Source organism: Loxodonta africana, chromosome 7 (assembly GCF_030014295.1).
Source record: "Loxodonta africana isolate mLoxAfr1 chromosome 7, mLoxAfr1.hap2, whole genome shotgun sequence".
NCBI lineage: Eukaryota > Metazoa > Chordata > Mammalia > Proboscidea > Elephantidae > Loxodonta > Loxodonta africana.
The window spans coordinates 74,191,609-74,212,901 of NC_087348.1; the positions used below are offsets into that span (position 1 = coordinate 74,191,609).

General features: G+C 43.2%; 1 protein-coding gene across 1 annotated transcript in view; it reads left to right on the top strand.

Moving 5' to 3' along the window:
• The first annotated feature begins 19,323 nt into the window (after positions 1–19,323).
• SCUBE2 (signal peptide, CUB domain and EGF like domain containing 2) overlaps positions 19,324–21,293 on the top strand; it is an 89,140-nt gene continuing 87,170 nt past the window's right edge. The window contains exon 1 of the mRNA XM_064288459.1: positions 19,324–19,842. Coding sequence (XP_064144529.1) covers positions 19,638–19,842 — 205 coding nt within the window. The 5' untranslated portion in view covers positions 19,324–19,637. The remainder of the gene's footprint in view (positions 19,843–21,293) is intronic.

Here is a 21,293-nt window from a genome sequence, read left to right on the forward strand (position 1 = left end):
AAGCAGCCAGGGATAAAAGAAAGGTCTCCTACAAGGGAGAATCAATAAGAATAAGTTCAGACTACTCAGCAGAAACCATGCAGGCAAGAAGGCAATGGGATGACATATACAGAGCACTGAAGGAGAAAATCTGCCAGCCAAGGATCATATATCCAGCAAAACTCTCTCTGAAATATGAAGGCGAAATTAAGATATTTACAGATAAACACAAGTTTAGAGAATTTGCAAAAACCAAACCAAAGCTACAAGAAATACTAAAGGGAATTGTTTGGTCAGAAAACCAATAATATCAGATACCAGCACAACACAAGGTCACAGAACAGAACATCCTGCTATCAACTCAAATAGGGAAATCTCAAAAACAAATTAAGATTAATTAAAAAAAATGCTCAAAACAGGGAATCATTGAAGTCAATATTTAAAAGATCACAATAATCAAAAAGAGGGACTAAATACAGGTGGCATAGAACTGCCATATGGAGAGGGATACAAGGTGATATAGGACAATACAAGTTAGGTTTTTACTTAGAAAAATGGGGTAAATATTAAGGTAACCACAAAGAGGTATAACAACTCCATAACTCAAAATAAAAACCAAGAAAAACGTAACGACTCAGCAAACATAAAGTCAAATACTATGAAAATGAGGAACACACAATTTACAAAGAAAAACGTCTCAGCACAAAAAAGTAAGTGGAAAATTGAAATTGTCAACAACACACATAAAAAGGCATCAAAATGACAACACTAAACACATACTTATCTATAATTACGCTGAATATAAATGGACTAAATGCACCAATAAAGAGACAGAGAGTCTCGGACTGGATAAAGAAACATGATCCGTCTATATGCTGCCTACAAGAGACACACCTTAGACTTAGAGACACAAACAAACTAAAACTCAAAGGATGGAAAAAAATATATCAAGCAAACAATAAGCAAAAAAGAAGAGGAGTAGCAATATTAATTTCTGACAAAATAGACTTCAAACTTAAATCCACCACAAAGGATAAAGAAGGACACTACATAATGATAAAAGGGACAATTGACCAGGAAGATATAACCATATTAAATATTTATGCACACAATGACAGGGCTGCAAGATACATAAATCAAATTTTAACAGAATTGAAAAGTGAGATAGATACCTCCACAATTATAGTAAGAGACTTCAACACACCACTTTCGGAAAAGGACAGGACATCCAGTGAGAAGCTCAATAGAGACACGGGAAGACCTAATTACAACAATCAACCAACTTGACCTCATTGACTTATACAGAACTCTCCACCCAACTGCTGCAAAATATACTTTTTTTTCTAGCGCACATGGAACACTCTCTAGAATAGACCACATATTAGGTCATAAAACAAACCTTTGCAGAATCCAAAACATCAAAATATTACAAAGCATCTTTTCAGACCACAAGGCCATAAAAGTGGAAATCAATAACAGAAAATTTAGGGAAAAGAAATCAAATACTTGGAAACTGAACAATACCCTCCTGAAAAAAGACTGGGTTATACAAGACATTAAGGAGGGAATAAGGAAATTCATAGAATGCAAAGAGAATTAAAATACTTCCTATCAAAACCTCTGGGACACAGCAAAAGTAGTGCTCAGAGGCCAATTTATATTGATAAATGCACACATACAAAAAGAAGAAAGAGCCAAAATCAGAGAACTGTCCCTACAACTTAAACAAATAGAAAGTGAGCAACAAAAGAATCCATCAGGCACCAGAAGAAAACAAATAATAAAAATTAGAGCTGAACTAAATGAATTAGAGAACAGAAAAACAATTGAAAGAATTAACAAAGCCAAAAGCTGGTTCTTCGAAAAAATTAACAAAATTGATAAACCATTGGCCAGACTGACTAAAGATATACAGGAAAGGAAACAAATAACCCAAATAAGAAACGAGATGGGCCACATCACAACAGACCCAACTGAAATTAAAGAATCATATCAGATTATTACGAAAAATTGTACTCTAACAAATTTGCAAACCTAGAAGAAATGGATGAATTCCTGGAAAAACACTACCTACCTAAACTAACACAATCAGAAGTAGAACAACTAAATAGACCCATAACAAAAAAAGAGATTGAAACGGTAATCAAAAAACTCCCAACAAAAAAAAGCCCTGGCCCGGATGGCTTTACTGCAGAGTTCTACCAAACTTTCAGAGAAGAGTTAACACCACTACTACTAAAGGTATTTCAAAGCATAGAAAATGGCGGAATACTACCTAACTCATTCTATGAAGCCACCATTTCCCTGATACCAAAACCAGGTAAAGACATCACAAAAAAAGAAAATTACAGACCTATATCCCTCATGAACATAGATGCAAAAATTCTCAACAAAATTCTAGCCAATAGAATTCAACAACATATCAAAAAATTAATCCACCATGACCAAGTGGGATTTATACCAGGTATGCAAGGCTGGTTTAATATTAGAAAAACCATTAATGTAATCCACCATATAAATAAAACAAAAGACACAAGGTAATTAAGAGCCCAAGAGACAGAAAGGGCCACATAAACCAGAGACTCCATCGGCCTGAGTCCAGAAGAACTAGATGGTGCCCGGCTACAATCGCTGACTGCCCTGACAGGGAACACAGCAGAGAACCTCTGAGGGAGCAGGAGGCAGTGGGATGCAGACCTCATATTCTTCTGAAAAGACCAGACTTAATGGTCTGACTGAGTCTAGAATGACCATGGAGGTCATGGTCCCCCGACCTTCTGTTAGCCCAAGACAGGAACCATTCCTAAAGCCGACTCTTGAGACAGGGATTAGACTGGACTGTGGGATAGAAAATGATAATGGTGAGGAGTGAGCTTCTTGGCTCAAGCAGACACCTGAGACTATGTGGGCAGTTCCTGTCTGGAGAGGAGATGAGAGGGCAAAGGGGGTCAGAAGCTGGCTGAAGGGACATGAAAATAGAAAGTGAAGAGAAGGACTGTGCTGTCTCATTAGGTGGAGAGCAACTAGGAGTATATAGCAAAGTGTATATAAATTTTTGTGTGAGAAACTGACTTGATTTGTAAACTTTCACTTAAAGCACAATAAAAAATTTTAAAAAAGAAATCAAATGAAGTATTGCATTGGGCATATCTCCTGCAAAAGACCTCTTTAAAGTGTGCTGACATGGGGAAATGCTCACAATCATTAGCCATTACAGAAATGCAAATCAAAACTGCAATGAGATACTGTCTCACTCCAACACGGCTGGCATTAATCCAAAAAACACAAAATAATGCTGGAGAGGTTGTGGAGAGACTGGAACACTTATACACTGCTGGTGGGAATGTAAAATGGCACAACCACTTTGGAAATCGATTTGGTGCTTCCTTAAAAAGCTAGAAATAGAGCTACCATACGATCCAGCAATCCCACTCCTTGGAATATATCCTAGAGAAATAAGAGCCTTTACACGAACAGATAAATGCACATCCATGTTCACTGCAGCACTGTTTACAATAGCAAAAAGATGGAAGCAACCAAGATGCCCATCAATGGATGAATAGATAAATTATGGTATATTCACACAATGGAATACTATGCATTGATAATGAACAATGATGAATCAGTGAAACATTTCATAACATGGAGGAATCAGGAAGGCATTATGCTGAGTGAAATTAATCAGTTGCAAAAGGACAAATATTGTATGAGACCACTATTATAAGAACTCAAGAAATAGTTTAAACAGAGAAGAAAATATTCTTTGATGGTTATGAGGGTGGGGATGAAGGGAGAGGGGTATTCACGAATTAGAAAGTAGACAAGAACTATTTTAGGTGAAGGGAAAGACAACACACAAGACAGGAGAGGTCAGCACAACTGGACTAAACCAAAAGCAAAGAGGTTTCCTGAATAAACTGAATGCTTTGAAAGCCAGAGTTGCAGGGGTCTGGGGACCATGGTTTCAGGGGACATCTAGGTCAATTGGCATAATAAAATCTATTAAGAAAACATTCCGCATCCCACTTTGGTGAGTGGGGTCTTAAATGCTAGCAAGCGGACATCTAAGATGCATCAATTGGTCTCAACTCACCTGGAGCAAAGGAGAATGGAGAACATCAAAGACACAAGGTAATTATGAGCCCAAGAGACAGAAAGGGCTACATAAACCAGAGACTCCATCGGCCTGAGACCAGAAGAACTAGACGGTTCCTGACAACAACTGATGACTGCCCTGACAGGAAACACAATAGAGAATCCCTGATGGAGCAGGAGAGCAGTGGGATGCAGACTTCAAATTCTTGTAAAAAGACCAGACATAATGGTCTGACTGAGACTAGAAGGACTCCAGAGGTCATGATCCCCAGACCTTCTGTTAGCCCAAAACAGGAACCATTCGTAAAGCCAACTCTTCAGACAGGGATTGGACTGGATTGTGGGATAGTAAATGATACTGGTGAGGCGTGAGCTTCTTGGCTCAAGTAGACACATGACACTATGTGGGCAGCTCCTGTCTGGAGGGGAGATGAGAAGATAGAGGGGGACAGAAGCTGGCTGAATGAACACGGGGAATACAGGGTGGAGAGAAGGAGTATGCTGTCTCATTAGGGGGAGAGCAACTAGGAGTACATAGCAAGGTGTATATAAATTTTTGTATAAAAGACTGACTTGATTTGTAAACTTTCACTTAAAGCACAATTTAAAAAAAAAGCGTGTTGAAAAGCAAATATGTCACTTTGAGGACTAAGATACACCTGACCAAAGTCATGGTATTTTCAGCCACCTCCTATACATGTGAAAGCTGAACAGTGAATAAGGAAGACAGAAGAATCGATGCCTTTGAATTACGGTGTTGGCAAAGAATATTGAATACACCATGGACTGCCAGAAAAATGAACAAGTCTGTCTTGGAAAAAGTATAGCTGGAGCGTTCCTTGGAAGTGAGGCTAGCAAGACTTAGTCTCGTGTACTTTGGACATGTTATCATGAGGGACCAGTCTCTGGAGAAGGACATCATGCTTGGTAAAGTACAGGGTCAGTAAAAAAAAGAAGATGCTCCATGAGATGGATTGACACGGTGGCTGCAACAGTGGGCTCAGACAAAGCAATGATCGTGAGAATGGCACAGAACCAGGCAGTGTTTTGTTCTGTTCTACACTGGGTGCTGTAAATAGGAACCCTCTCGATGGCACCTAACATCAGCAACAGCATCCCAGCAACCCACTCACCCCCACATCTCCTGTGCCCAATTTTCTCCCCTAGAACAACCACCATCCTAACTTTTAACACCACAAATTAGCTTTTCTGCTTCCAGTGGTTTTTAAACTTCAATGTGCAAATGAGAAAATTTGCTAACACACAAAATTTCTTGGACTCACCATCAGAGTTTCTGATTCAGCTAGGCCTGAGGTAGAGCAGGAAGAATTTGCATTTTTAGCAAATTACTAGGTGATGTTGATTTTGCTGGTCAGAGAAAGCACTTTGAGAACCACTGGCCTATTCTGTAACTTATTATAAATGGAATCATACATGGTATACTCTTATGTTCAACATTCTGTTTCTTTTGCTCAACGTTAACTTTGTGAGATTCACCCATATTTTTGCATATAGCTGATGTTCATTCATTTTAATTGCTAAAGAGTATGAATATACAATATAGTATGAAGATATTTATCCACTCTGCTATTGACGGGCATTTGTGCTATTTCTACTCTTTGGTTTTTGCTAATAGTATGCTAAGAACATTCTTTTAGTATAAACATATATACATTTCTGTTAGGTATATATGTAGGAAAGCAATTGCTGGCGTCTTAAAAGCCTATGAGTGGCCATCTAAGATACTCCACTGGTCTCACCTCTTCAGGAGCAAGGAAAAATGAACAAAACTAAACATAAAAGGGAAAGATTACTCCAAAGGACTAATGGACCACATCTACCACGGCCTCCACCAGACTAAGTCCAGTATAGCTAGATGGTGCCCGGCTACCACCACTGACTGCTCTGACAGGGATCATAGTAGAGGGCCCTAGACAGAGCTGGAGAAAAATGTAGAACAAAATTCTAACTCACAAAAAAAGAGCATACTTATTGGCCTGATAGATACTGGAGAAACCCCAAAAGTATGGCCCCCTGACACTCTTTTAGCTCAGTAATGAAATCACTCCTGAGGTTCACCCTTCAGCCAAAAATTAGGCCCATAAAACAAAACAAGACTAAAGGGGCACACCAGCCCAGGGACAAGGACTGGAAAGCAAGAGGAGACAGGAAAGCTGTTAACAGTGAACCCAATGTTGAGAAGGGAAAGTGTTGACATGTTGTGGGGTTGTTAGCTAATGTCATAAAATAGTATTAAAAAAATGTGTACTATTTAATGAGGAGAAAGTTTGTTCTGTAAACCTTCATCTAAAGTATAATAAAAAAAGAAAAACTTGGCCCTGTAATTATTCATTGCTTTGTTAGCTTCCTTATGCTTTCAAATGAATGTCTTTTATATTTTGACTAACTTTTCTAGTTGCTATCAGAGGGAAGACTGGTTTGAACTACTTTGTCATTCCTGGAAATGAAATCTTCTCTGTTGAGTTTGGTTTATTTGTTTGTTTTTACTATCCTCTTTTTAATGTTCCTTTTTTATAGTACCCTGATCTTTTTTGATAGTTACAATAGCTTCTCTTTTCTCTTTGAGTGTATTAATAATAACATTTTTATTTTTAAATGTTCTTCTTCCATAGCCTCTACTGAGTTTGCTGACTTGCCTGTCTTTGGACCAATGACTGTGGCCAGGAAGATGGAATGTGCTCTTTAGGGTCCATTCCTAGAGCTGGAATTGAGGTTAGTTTTCCAAAGCACATGGGTTGCCTAAATCTGTGTGTCATTAGGAAGAGAGAAGGAGTAATGGATGCTTGGGCATCAACCAGCCAATGCCTACTACATCTTCCTATGAGCACAATGAGCTTAAGCCTTGATTACTCTTAGAGCCCCTGCAGCACCAACAGGTGTTGGTAAGAGTTGCCCCAGTTTCCCAGTACCTAAATACCCTTTCTGTGATGGATTTGTTTGATTGGCACTTGGCATTGACTTACAAGTCCTTCTAGTATGTCTTTGTGTACTGTAGAGCCTGGCAAGCTAAAAACAGCATGTCTAGGGTCCCTTGTAGTTAGAGATCTGGATGTGACTTAGGTTCTGCCAATGAAATGTACTCATATAAGATTTGGAAAGCAGAAGTGCGACAGAGGTTATTTTTCTACTGTTTTGACTTTGTGTGTTTGTTATTGCTCATAATCAAGGTTGTGGAGTGAGTCTATTGACCAGCTTTGTGGATGTTGAGAAGTAGTTGTTGAGATGGCCACACTGATCTTGATTCTTGAGAGGTTAAGTAAATTGTCCAAGGTTACATAGATAATAAGTGAAAGAGTTCAAGGTGTCTGAATTCACAGCTACTCAGTGAGTTCCTGAGGCTTGCCTTATATTTGCTGCAGAAGTACTAGCTTCCCTGGAGGATGAATTCTGGTGAGTTCTGGGAGTCATTCCTGAAGCCCCAGCATAGAGCTCATCCCAGCCCTTCCATTCACTTTGTAGGCTCTCAGTTCTTTCTGTTATATCCCTTTCTGTTTAAATTATCTAGTGCTGTTTTGTTTTCCTGTATTAGACCCTCCTCACTAGCATAATGAAGGAAATACCCTTCCAGGATCTAAACGGAGTTTTTCTCCGGAAATAACCAGGTTTCCTCATTACGATCATGCCATGGGTATGGATTAATAACCAGCTTTCTCCCAACAAGCAGATGCCAGTGCCTGTTCTTTGGCACAGCCACAGAATAGCTAAATGGAGGGGCTCAGGAAATAGAGCACTGGCTGTGCTTGGCTCCCATGGGTCCTGCTTCTGCCGAGTGAGTGGGGGACAAGGATCTTGTATACTGAGTGCCTACCCTGTGCCAGAGCCTGTACTCAGCACTTCACAAACATCTTCCTGTTACTGAAATCGCTAACTAACTACAACCCTGCGAAGTAGATATTATCACCCTCAATTCACAATGGGGGAACTGAGGCTCAGAGAGCTTCAAGTGACTTTTCCAAGATGCCATAGATAATAAATGACAGAGTCAGAGTTAACATTCATGTCGGTCTCCATGCTCACCCTATACTCATTTGTATTTTTAAAATCTCTCCTCTTTCCTATTTATAAAAATAATACATGTTCACTGTGGAAAACTTTGGTGTCATGGCTTCACTCACGGTAGCAAGACAGAAGTAGGGGCTACTTTTCTACAGATGTATTTACATAATTATAAAGTCACTGCTCTTTCTACCTCCTCTGCTGCTCAGGTTTTGACATAAAATGTATGAACCTAGTTTCCTTACTCTTTCTTTTCCCCTTGAACACTCATATGAACAATATTGCAGAAATAAGAAATAATTGACAAACTGGATTTGTGTTGACCTATTAAAAAATGAAAGAGATTGTCAGTTACCTGCAATAAAATAGCAAAATGAATTAACAGTTAATTGTAAGGAATCAGAGGTCTCATCTTGTTATCTTATTAATAGGCTATCTGAGCTAATTTAAAAGGACTATGGTCAACTCTAATATCGGTAATCTCACATGGTGATTTTAAACGACCAATCAAAGTGTGTGTGTGTGTGTATATTTTGATTGCCCGTTCGCCTCCCACGGGCTTTAGGTGATAGTTACCAATGTTGCCACAGAATTTAAAAGATATTTTCTGTTGCCTGTTCAATCTAAATTGGCTCAAGAGAATAACTCATCATAATTAGGTGACTACAGTTCTAATGCAGTAGTAAAAGTCAATGTGTGGCTGAAAATGAATTATGAACAATCCACACACTGAAAAAAATCCTTCATGATGAAACATCATGATATTAAAAAATGGTTGGGATCTGGACTTCATTAAACTTTTAGTTACTTTGGTGGTCATGACAATAAAAACCACCTCCATCCCAGTTCTTTTCCTTATTTTCCTACTTCTATGGCAATATGGAAAACCTGGTTGCATAGTGGTTAAGTGCTACGGCTGCTTACCAAAAAGTCGGCAGTTCAAACCCACCAGGCGCTCCTTGGAAGGTCTATGGGGCAGTTCTACTCTGTCCTACGGGGTTGCTATGAGCCGGAACCGACTTGACAGCAACGGGTTTGGCTTCTTGGTTTTTATGGCAATAATTTTTTTTTTTATAGTCACATGGTTCAACAACTAAAAAGTATAAAAGAGATGTCAGTGGAAGTCTTCCTCCCAAACTTGACCCCCCTCTATCCAGTTCCCACCACTACCACAGGTAACCATCTTCCTAGTTTCCTATGTGTTTTTCTAGAAATTCCTTTTGGGGGGGCATGTCTACCTCCCCTTTTTTTTTTTTAATTGTACTTTAGATGAAAGTTTACAGAACAAACACTCTTCTCATCAAACAGTTAGTACATATATTGTTTTATGACATTGGTTAACAATCCCATATCAACACTCTCCTTCTCAACCTTGGGTGCCCTATTATCATCTTTCCTGTCCCCTCCTGCCTTCTAGTCCTTGCCCGTGGGTTGGTGTGCCCTTTTAGTCTCATTTTGTTTTATGGGCCTGCCTAATTTTTGGCTGAAGGGTGAACCTCAGGAGTGACTTCATTACTGAGCTAAAATGGTGTCTGGAGGCCATACTCTTGGGGTTTCTCCAGTTTCTGTCAGGCCAATATGTCTAGTCTTTGTTTGTGAGTTAGAATTTTATTCTATGTTTTTCTCCAGCTTTGTCTGGGGCCCTCTATTGTGATCCCTGTCAGAGCAGTCAGTGGTGGTAGCCGGGCACCATCTAGTTGTACTGGACTCAGTCTGGTGGAGGCCATGGTAGTTGTGGTACATTTTTCCTTTGGAGTAATCTTTCCCTTGTATGTTTAGCTTTCTTCATTCTCCTTGCTCCCGAAGGGTTGAGACCAGTGGAGTATCTTAGATGGCCACTCACTGGCTTTTAAGACCCCGATGCTACTTACCAAAGTAGAATGTAGAACTTTTTTTTTTTTTTGCAACTTCTTTTTTTTTCAAATTGTACTTTAGATGAAGGTTTACAGAACTACTTTCTCATCAAATAGAACACACCTTCTTGTATGACATTGGTTAAGAACCCCACAACATCTCAACACTCTCCCCTCTCAGCCCTGGGTTCCCTACTACCAGCTTTTCTGTTCCCTTCTGCCTTCCAGTCCCTGCCCCAGGGCTGGTGTGCCCCTTTATTCTTGTTTTGTTCTGTGGGCCTGTTCAATCTTTGGCTGAAGGGTGAACCTCGGGAGTGACTTCATTACTGAGCTGAAAGGGTGTCTGGCAGCCATATACTCAGGGTTTCTCCAGTCTCTGTCAGGCCAGCAAGTCTGGTCTTTCTTTTTGAGTTAGAAGTTTGTTCCACATTTTTATCCAGCTCTGTCTGGGACCCTCTATTGTAATTCCTGTCAGAGCAGTTAATGGTGGTAGCTGGGCACCATCTGGTTATACTGGACTCAGACTGGTGAAGCCCATGGTAGATGTGGTCCGTTAGTTCTTTGGACTAATCTTTCCCTTGTATGTTTAGTTTTTTTCATTCTTCCTTACTCCTGAGCGGGTGAGAGCAGTGGAGTATCCTAGATGGCCACTCACCAGCTTTTAAAACCCCAGATGCTATTCACCAAAAAAGAATGTAGAACATTTTCTTTATAAACTGTGTTACGCTAATTGAGCTGGATATTCCCCCAGACCATGGTCCCCACAGCCCTCAGCCCAGCAATTTGGTCCCTCAGGGAGTTTGGAAGTGTCTGTGGAGCTTCCATGACCTTGCCTTGTACAAGTCATGCTGGTTTCCCCAGTATTTTGTACTGGCTTACCCTTCACCAAAGTTACCACTTATCTATTGTCTATTTAGTGTTTTTTCATCCCCATCCCTCCCCTCCCTCGTAGCCATCAAAGATTGCTTCTTTTCGTGTGTAAACCTTCTCAAGAGTTTTTTATAGTAGTGGTCTCATATAGTATTTGTCCTTTTGTAATTGACTTATTTTAATCAACATAATGCCCTCCAGATTCATCCATATTGTGAGATGCTTCGCAGATTCGTCATTGTTCTTTATCTGTTGTGTGTATGTATCAAAGTTTGTTTATCCATTCATCTGTTGATGAGCATCTAGGTTGTTTCCATCTTTTTGCTATTGTGAACAATACTGCAGTGAGCATGGGTGTGCATATGTCTATTCATGTGACAGCCCTTATTTCTCTAGGATATATTCCTAGGAGTGTATCATATGGTATTTCTATTTCTGGTTTTCTAAGGAAGCACCCTATAGTTTTCCAAAATGGTTGTACTATTTTGCATTCCCACCAGCAGTGCATTAAGAGTTCCAATCTCCCCACAGCCTCTCCAACATTTGTTATTTTCTGTTTTTTTGATTTGTGCCAGTAATGCTGGGATGACATGATATCTCATCAACGTTTTGATTTGCATTTCTCTAATGGCTCATGATTGCGAGCATTTCCTCATATGTCTGTTAGCCACTTGAATGCCTTCTTTGGTGAAGTGTCTGTTCATTTCCTTTGCCTATTTTTTTAATTGGATTATTTGTGTTTTTGTTGTAGAGGTGTTGGATTTTCCTGTAGATTTTAGAGATTAGATGTTTGTCGGATTTGTCACAGCTGAATTTTTTTTTTTTCCAGTCTGTAGGTTCTCTTTTTACTCTTTTGGTGAAGTCTTTTGATGAGCGTGTTTAATTTTTAGAGATCCCAGTTACCTAACTTATTTTCTGGAGTTTGTGTATTGTTAGTTATGGATCATATCCTGTTAATGGCGTGTATTAGGGCCTCTAGCATTGACCCTATTTTTTTCTTCTATCTTTACGGTTTTTGCTTTTATATTTAGGTCTTTGATCCATTTTGAATTAGTTTTTGTGTATGGTGTGAGATATGTGCCGTTTCACTTTTTTTTTTTTTTTTTTTGCTGATGGATGTCCAGTTTTGCCAGCACCATTTGTTAAAAAGACTGTCCTTTCCCCATGTGATGAACTTTGGGCCCTTATTGAAGACCAGGTGACCATAGGTGGATGCATGTACATCTGGGTTCTCAATTCTGTTCCATTGGACAATGTATCTGTCATTTTACCAGTACCAGGCTATTCTGACTACCATAGCTATATAGATGGTTCTGAGGTCAGGTTTTGTAAGTCCTCCTACTTTATTCTTCTTCTTAAATAGTACTTTACTTATCCGGGGCCCCTTTCCTTTCCAAATAAAGTTAATAATTAGTTTTTCCACCTCTTCAAAGAATTTTGTTGGTATTTGGATCAGGATTGCATTGTATTTGTAAATTGCTTTGGGTAGAATTGACATTTTCAGTGTTGAATTTACCTGTCCATGAGTATGGTATGTTTTTTCATTTGTGTAGACATCTTTTGGTTTCTTGCAGGAGTGTTTCATAGTTTTCTTTGTAAAGGTCTTTTACATCCCTGGTTAGATTTATTCCTAAGTATTTTATTTTTTTAGGGGCTATTATAAAAGTTATTTTTTTCCTGACTTTTTTTGTTGTTCTCTTTGTTGGTGTTTGGGAATCCAACTGAGTTTTGTGTGTTTATCTTCTATCCTGCCACTCTGCTTAATCTTTTTATTAGTTCCAGTAATTTTTTCATGGAATGTTTTGGGTTTTCTATGTATTAATATCATATCATCCACAAGTAGGGACAGTTTTACTTCTTCATTACCAATTTGGATGCTCTTTATTTCTTTTTCTTTCCTCATGGCTCTAGCTAGGACTTCCAGCACAATGTTAAATAGGAGTGGTGATAAAGGGCATCCTTGTCTTGTTCCTGTTCTCAAAGGGGATGTTTTCAGCCTCTCTCCATTAAGAATGATGTTGACTGTTGGTTTTGTAAAGATGCTCTTTATTTGTTGAGGAATTTCCCTTCTATACCTATTTTCTTGAGAGTTTTTATCAGGAATGGGTGTTGGATTTTGTTGAATGCCTTTTCTGAATGAATTGAGATGATCATGTAATTCTTTTATTTATGTGGTGGATTTATGTTGATTGATTTTCTAATGTTGAACCATCCTTGCATACCTGGTGTGAATCCTGCTTGGTTGTGGTGTATTATTTTTTTGATATGATGCTGAATTCTATTGGCTAGAATTTTGTTGGGAATTTTTGCATCTATGTTCATGAGAGATATTGGTCTCTAATTTTCTTTTTTCGTGTGTCTTTGCCTGGTTTTGGTGTCAAGGTTATGGTGGCTTCATAGAATGAATTCGGAAGTATCCCTTCCTTTTCTACGTCCTGAAATAGCTTGAGAAGTACTGGTACGTGCTCTTCTCTGAATGTTTGCTAGAATTCTCCAATGAAGCCATCTGGGCCAGGGGTTTTTTTTGTTGGTAGTTTTTTTTTTTTTTTTAATTACCTCTTTAATCTCTTTTCTTGTTATGGGTCTGTTCAGATTTTCAACATTGTTCTGTTAGTTTGGGTAGGTAGTGTTTTTCTAGAAATTTGTCTATTTCCTCTAGGTTTTCAAATTTGTTGAAGTATAGGTTTTCATAATACTCTGATCCTTTTTATTTCAGTTGGGTCCGTTGTATTGTTCCCCATTTCATTTCTTATTTGGGTTATTTGCATCCTCACCTGTTTGTCTTTTGTCAGTTTTGCCACTGGTTTTTTGATTTTGTTGATCCTTTCAAAGAATGAACTTTTGGTTTTGTTGATTCTTTCTGTTGTTTTTATATTCTGTATTTCATTTATTTCTGCTCTGATCTTTATTATTTCCTTTCTTCTGTGGGTTTCTTTTGCTGTTCTCTTTCTCTTTGTTCAAGTTGTGTAGCTAATGTTTTCATTTTGTCCTCTTCTTTTTTGATGTGTGCATCTATTGCTATAAATTGATCTCTGAGCACTGCCTTTGCTGTGTCCCAAAGGTTTTGGTATGATGTGTTTTTATTCTTGTTTGATTATAGGAATTTTTTGATTCCATTTTTGACTTCTAGGGCCTACAGGGTGGGCCAGGAATCAGTGTTAGGGAGGTTACAGTAGGCTGTGCCTGTGCTGCTCGGGGGTGTGATGCTCAGTGCATGGTGCAGGTAGGCAGGAAAGAGGGGGGAGGTTGTGATGTGTGGAGATAATAGGGGTATGGGAAAGAGAAGAGAGAAACAGGAACCAAAAACAAACAAGCCAACAAAGAAAGAAAAAAAAAAAGAGGGCTACGAGAGCTTGCCATTGGCGTGGAGAGATAAGAGACTGAGAAGTGGAGAAAAGCAAAAAGAAAAGAAAAAGTGAAAAAGAAAGGAAAACAATCCAAAACCAAAAAAACCAAACCTGTTACTGTCGAGTTGATTACGACTCATAGCGAACCTGTAGGACAGAGTAGAACTACCCCACAGAGTTTCCAAGGAGCGCCTGGTGGATTTGAACTGCCAACCTTTTGGTTAGCAGCTGTAGCACTTAACCACTATGCCACCAGGGTTTCCAGTGGGGGGAAAAAAAAAACCTAGATAAAAATTTGGAAAAGAAAAAAAGAAAAACCCCCAGGAGTCCCAGTGTCCCACTGGTGGGGCTGCTAAGACCAGGGAAATGGCTCCCAGACTGCATAGTATATCATGGCTAGAGGGGGTATAGATGTTACGTAGCACCAGGTATTCAGGGGACAGGAAAAGAAGGTAAGTGTAGAGAGATGAGAACTGAGAAATGAAGAAAGAAAGGGAAAGAGAGAGAGAGACAAAAAAAAAAAAAAAATGCCCCCAGGGACCCCACCTACGTGGCTATGCAGATTGGGGGAGTGGCTCCTAAGCCGTGCAGTGCAGCCCAGCTAGAAGGGGCACCCAAGCTGTGAAAAGAAAAAGAAAACAAACAAAACAAGGGGGAAAAAAAGCCCCAGGGATCCCACCAGCGTGGTGTCGCGGGCCTCCGGAGTAGTTCCCCAGTTGAGTGGGGCTTCACAGCTTTTCAAGAAGCCCAGGGAGCCAGGTGTTCCAGAGAAAGGACGGGGAGGTGGTAGGAGGCACAGAAGAAACCAAAAGAGACAGTTAAGGACGGGGAGGTGGTGGTGGGAGACACAGAAGAAACCAAAAGAGACGGAAAGAACCGGCACCAGCTTAGGGGCCCAGCCAGTGTGGGCAGGGCGAATCCAAGCAGCTTGAGGCCAAAGCAGTTGCCTCACAGCCAAGAGACTGGCACTGGCAGGAAGCAGAGAAGGCCAAAGTGGGGGGGAGGGAGGAGGGGGGGGATTAAACCAAAAACCCAAACCCACTGCCATCGAGTAGATTCCAACTCATAGCGACCCTATAAGACACAGTAAAACTGCCCCACAGAGTTTCCAAGGAGCTCCTGGTGGAATCAAACGGCTGACTTTTTGGTTAGCAGCCGTAGCTCTTAACCACTAAGCCACCAGTGTTTCTGAGGGGCGGGGGGTTAGGAAAGCCTATATTGCTCCTTACCAGGCGCTCTGTCTCCTGCTGGAAACTTCGTGAAGCTGCTTTCCAGTACTCCCTGTCCACCAATCTCCTACTTGGGTGGGTCAAACCCAGGCGGCTCAGACCCTGCACTTTCCGGCTGGCCAGCTCCCACCTCAGCCAGCCAGGAAGATCAGAGGTAGAGCAGCAGGGAGAGAATGGGTGGTGGGAAAGCGTGTATCGCTGGTTACCGGGTGCTAAACTGCTCCCTGTCTGCCGATCCCTGACAGGAGTCCAAGATGGCGGATCCGTGCTGCATTAGCTGATGGGTCCTTCACACGTATCTCTCCATGCTCTCCGTCCTCTGTCAATTTCTTGTTCCATTCAGTGCTTGGCTGAGTTCTTTAGCTCTTCATTTGACACTTCAGGTTCCAGTAATGACGTTTGTTTTACTTAGTTTTTTGGGTCTTTGCTGTGGAGGGATGGTGTGGTGCTTCTATGGCGCCATGTTGACCAGAAGTCTTGGAAACCGTATTGACTTTAATCTGGAGTATCAGAAATATTGCCTGGGAGCCTGGGAGTGGACTGCTTTTTATATGGAAGTCAGGGCAAACAAAATAAGATTCAGAACACTTTTGACATCTGCACCAGTGGTGAAACTTTTCTGGGAAACTTGACAAAATTGATCCTGTTAGGCAAAAAAAGCACTGGGTCTTATCATTATTAATTTGTATTCTTACAGAAATAGAAACCTGGGAAAACAGTGGAGGGGAAGAACAGCTCAAGTCTTATTTCTGTACCCGGCACAAGGGGAGTGGAGGAGGCTCCCCTAGGGTTTAATGGGCAGCTTTATGTATTTATATGCTTTGACTGGAGATAAAGAGGTCTGCACCATACAATGGGCAGCTTCTAGTTGGATTTTGAAAGAAAATAACTTTGATCATTTCAAAAGCAACGAAGCCTGATGCAGCAGAGAGAAAAGAAAGCGGTAATTTATGGCTACCATTAAGGACATAAAGACAAAGGTGGAGGGAACATTTCACTAAGTGAAGATTTACAAATGTGTAAAAACCATCCTTATGACTAGAAATAGCTGAGTGTCTCTCTCTGCACCAGACAAAAGGGGGTGGGAGGGAGGAGTGAAAGGCAGAAAAAGGGATGCAACCTGCCTGCCCTCACTGGGGATGAAAAGGTCAAAAGAAAAACAACCACAGAAAAGTTATTTTCTCAGATTCTACATCAAGCAGCAGCACCAGCAATGCCCCAAAGAAGCAGCCTCAGCCTGGGTCCCATGGACATATGAGGGAGCGGAGGAGCCAGATGAGGGGCACCGAGGGTGCAGAGGGTGGGAGCTCTGGGTGGTGGGTGGGACCCAAAGGGACATATGTGTTTTTGTGCATGAGCTGGGTGAGAATTTTTTATGACACTTATTTTGCAGATTACCAAATGAATATATATGTATGTGTATAAAGGAGTACTAGTGGCACAGTGGTTAAGCACTCAGCTGCTGAGTTCGCTGATTCAAACCCACTAGCTACTCTGCGAGAAAGATGTGGCAGCCTACTTCCATAAAAATTACAGCTTTGGAAACCCTATGGGGCAGTTCTACTCTGTCCTTTAGGGTTGTTAGGAGTCAGAATCGATAGCAGTGGATTTGGTTTTTTGGTATGAGTTTATGTCTACACACACACACACACACGCATGCATGCACATATTCACAGAAGAAAGCTTAGTAAATACAGAGAAGCTCAAAGAAGGACATTAAAATCCTTGAGTATGGTGTTTTGTTACTACATTTGCTCCTGGATTGCTGCTGAGTGGAGTGGGCTCCAGTCATCTGTGTAGGGTAGTGTGGCCCCGGTACATATGTTTTCTGGTCAGAACTGTCCTGCTTAGAGGACGGGGTGGCAGGTACTGCCTGTATTTGCAGCTGGCAAGATCTGATGTTTATGAGTTCAGGTGGCATCTATGGCAAACTTGGAGGTGTCCGTTGTCCTCTGGCGGCATACCCTTGAGCTGTAGCCCCTCTTTCCCTTCACCTTTTAGACTCCCCTGAAGATACGTTTAACCGATTTTCAGTGAAATTAATATTTTCTGCTGTGCTTTGGAGCCCAGCAGTGTGCCAGAGAGGGGGACAGCTTCAGCATGCTGCTGGGTGGGCCCAGGGGACAGTGCCATCAGGTGGGGGATCAGAGAGGATTTGGGTTGGGGAGTATGGAGAAGGATGCAGAGTGTGAGCTGAGGCAAGCAGAGAATCTGGGGTCATCCTCTCCACTCAAATAGTTGTTTTCCTGAGTTGCTTCTGTGGGAGTCAGAAGCATTTAGAAATCACTCCACCCCATCCCCCCACTCACCGCCCCCAAGTGGAGATGAGAGAAAGGGGCGCCTCATAGGTGGCTTTGGGTCTTGGGGAATGTAGAACTCTGAGCTATGCAGGACACCTTCTGGGTGCTTTGTGCCCAAATATTTCAGGCTGGAAGGACTAGGACTGTTTGTTCTCAAAAGTGGGGGCTTGGGTCAAGTTGTAGGACGCTGCAAACAGGCGGAGCACCAAAGTTCTCAGGGCTGGAGTGGGCAGGGGGTGCGGGGAGCTGTGTGTTTGGTGCAGGGGGCTACACGGGGGGCGTCCCCGCCAGGCTGACAGCCGCCTTCGGGCCACCGCGGCCGCCCCCTCTCTGCCCGCGCTGAGAAGGAGGAAGGGAGGGGGCCGGGCGGGGCAGCACTGCCCCCCGCGCCGCCCGCCCCGGCCCCGGGAGGACCGTGTGAAAATGAGGCTGGGGCGTGGGGGGCGGGCCGGGCCGGGCTGGGGGTGTCAGAGCACCGCGGGCAGGGCGCCCGCACATACCTCCACGAGTCGCCACAGCCGCCGCGCTCCGCCGCCTCTGCCCGCAGCCTCCGCGCCATCCATGGGGGTCGCGGGCCGCGGCTGTACCGGGGCTGCCCCCGCGCTGGGGCTGCTGCTGCCGCTGCTGCTGACAGCGGTCTTACCGTCCGGCTGGGGCCGCGCCGCAGGGCCGCCAGAGGGTGAGTGTCCGGCCGTGCGGCGCACCTGGCACGGCATGGGGGGCGTGTGGGGCCGGAGCCGGGAAGGGCTGCCCTGGCTCCCCTCGCTGCGTCGCCCCGAGCCGGGCGGGCCTGGCTGGGGGCTTAGCGGCGAGAACCCCGCGTGGCCCCGGCTCCCCTGGGGCCCTCGCCCGCCGGCCAGGCCAAGGCACCACCACCGCTTGGGCCAGAGGCCCAGGGCCTTCGTGCCGCAGCCCGGCCTCGGACCCGAGGCTGATGACATTTCCCGCCGCCCCGGGTCCCCGGAGAGCGCCTGCTGGTCAGACTATCCTCGGCAGGCAGGCGGAGCAGGAAGGAGGGTGTGGGGTCTCAGGTTCTCACTGTGTAAATGGGGAAACTGAGGGTTCCGGCCAGGGTATGTCTGTGAGGCCATGGCAGCTCTACCTCTTCTTTCTTCTGGGGCCGGGAAATTCTGGGAGCTCTAGGAGTTCCAAGGACTTTTCTGTCTACAGAACAGATCCGGGATCTGGGAATAGCCTTAAATAGCCCTTTTAGCAACAAGCCTAGGTTTTCCACAGCTGGAGATAAGTACTCAGAATGTTCTGCCCTAACTGGACTTGCAATACTTTCAAAACACTTTTGTTTTTAATCAACATCCTGGAGTGGTGTCAATGCAGGAAATACTTCTGCCAAGGCGGCTTTCCAGGTTGAGAGGGGTGGGCAGTAGAGGGCGGGGGTGTGAGGGAGACACCATTCCCTCTTTGCACAATCTGAAGGCTCAGGTCAGTGTCTGCTCAGAGCCCAGAGCAAGCTTTTCCCTGTTACTCCAAGCCCTGAGAAAGCTTGCAGATAACTGCTGGGTTTTCAGAACTTTTTTTGCTAACCCGGTTTTTCCTTCCTTCAGCAGGCATTGTTTATTGCCTATTCATGTGCCAGGCACTGTGCTTGGCATGACAGACACAGACTCAGTTTGTTGTCAAGACACCGTCTAGTTGAGGAAACAGGCAGGAAAATAGGCAGTGACAACCCCCTGTGATATGTGCTAGAATGGAGATGAATGTGGGAGCACCTGGTGGAGCACACTTTACCTACAGTGGGAGTCACAGCGGGCTTCCTGGAGGAGGTGGAGCTGTGCTGAGTCTTGAAGGACAGTGGATGAGGGTGGGGATATTTCAGCCAGAGGGAACAGGTTGTGCCTGGAAACAGGGGCCTGGAAATGGCGTGGTTCGTTTTAGGGGGTCCTAAGCAGTTTGGATTTCAAGGAATGAAGTGGGGCAGGTGGGTGGAAGATGGTGCTGGAGAGGGGCCAAGGCCAGCTCATGCAGGGCTTGGAGCACTCTACCAGGAGCTTGCTGTGGTGTTCTTTTGCAGATGTGGACGAGTGTGCCCAAGGGCTGGATGACTGCCACGCCAATGCCCTGTGTCAGAACACACCCACCTCTTACAAGTGCATCTGCAAGCCTGGCTACCAGGGGGAGGGCAGGCAGTGTGAGGGTAAGTGACTTGGGGGCCAGTGGTGGGTGGGCCAGAAAAGGAAGCTCCTCACCTCCTTAGCTCTCATAGTGGCTACTCATGTTGACTAAAGTTCTACCCCTCCCCAAAGTCACATCACCCAACCCCTGTAATGTATGTCAGAATTGTAGAGGTCTGGGAATGTTGGGTCTTCCCCAGAGCTGATCACACACTTTTATCTGACTTTGTATTGTTCCTTATGTCTAGCTTCTGAAAAGAAAACGGGATGCTTTAGTGTCTTTCGGCCCTATTCAGCTTGGAAGCGGAAAGTAAATATCACATTGACCAGGAGAGCTACACCTGCCAGAACAGGGCTGATCCTGTGCCTCCATGGGGCCGTTTGTACCCTTGACCTACAGCCTTAAGTGCTGAAGTCCTGCCCTCTCCTCTCAGCACTGGAGGCTCCATCTTGCCTGTGACTGGGGTCTGTTTGGGATCTGATCTGCCAAGCTTTAGAGCTAGCTACATGAAGGGCCTGCCTTGCTTAGAGCCGCAAGTGTACCCTGGAAAAATGTGTGCAGAGGGATATTTTAAGTCTTTTAGAGTTACAGGTTTTGGAGCCTGAAGCCTGGACTCTGCCGTTTTGTGTTCTGGGCCGCTGGGGATTAGCTTACTGTCACAAACTCTAAGTTCAGAACTGGCTGGAGACTGGGCACTCATAGGAGGAAGCTGTGCCTGGGGATGGAAATCGCAGCATGTCAGAGCTGGCAGGGCTTTTCAGGGATTTCTGGGCCAATCTCATCACTCATGTACAGATGGGGACACTGAAGCGCAGGAGAATCAGGAAAGAGATTTGTGACCATGATCATACAGTTAGTCTGTAGGTGAAGGAAGGTCAGGTCTCACCCCAGCTCTGTCCCCGGCCCCATGTCTCTGAGATTCACTCAGCCTCCCTTCCTGCACAGGAAAACTATAAATATTAGGATCTCTCATGCTCCCTTTGGTTGCATGAGAGATCTTAATATTTATAGTTTTCCTGTGCAGGAAGAAGCTTAAAATCAAAGAGAGTACACTGAACTCATCTCTGCAAACTCCCCCCTTGCCTGTAGATCCTACCTTGATAAGTGTGTTCAACGCCCTTTTTATCCCAAGTTTTCGATTCTTTACAATTTGGGCTTAGCTCTGGTGGAAATCCATCTTTTGAGTTCTTGCAAAACTCATAAACGTAGTGAGTAAGAAAATCCCTTCCAGACACTTTAAAAGATGCTTTAACTTCTTTAGGGCAGGAGGAAAACATTTAATAAACATCTATGGCCTAGTATTCATATCCTTACATTTCAAACCAATGTTTCATATATGACCTTTCAGTAACAAAGACTCTTGGTATTGGAACAGTGTGTAATATCCAGCGGTGCCTGGTACATGGTAGACACTCAATAAACATTCTTGTTTTTAAATAGACGAATGTGCGAGATAGGCTTAATAACTAGCAC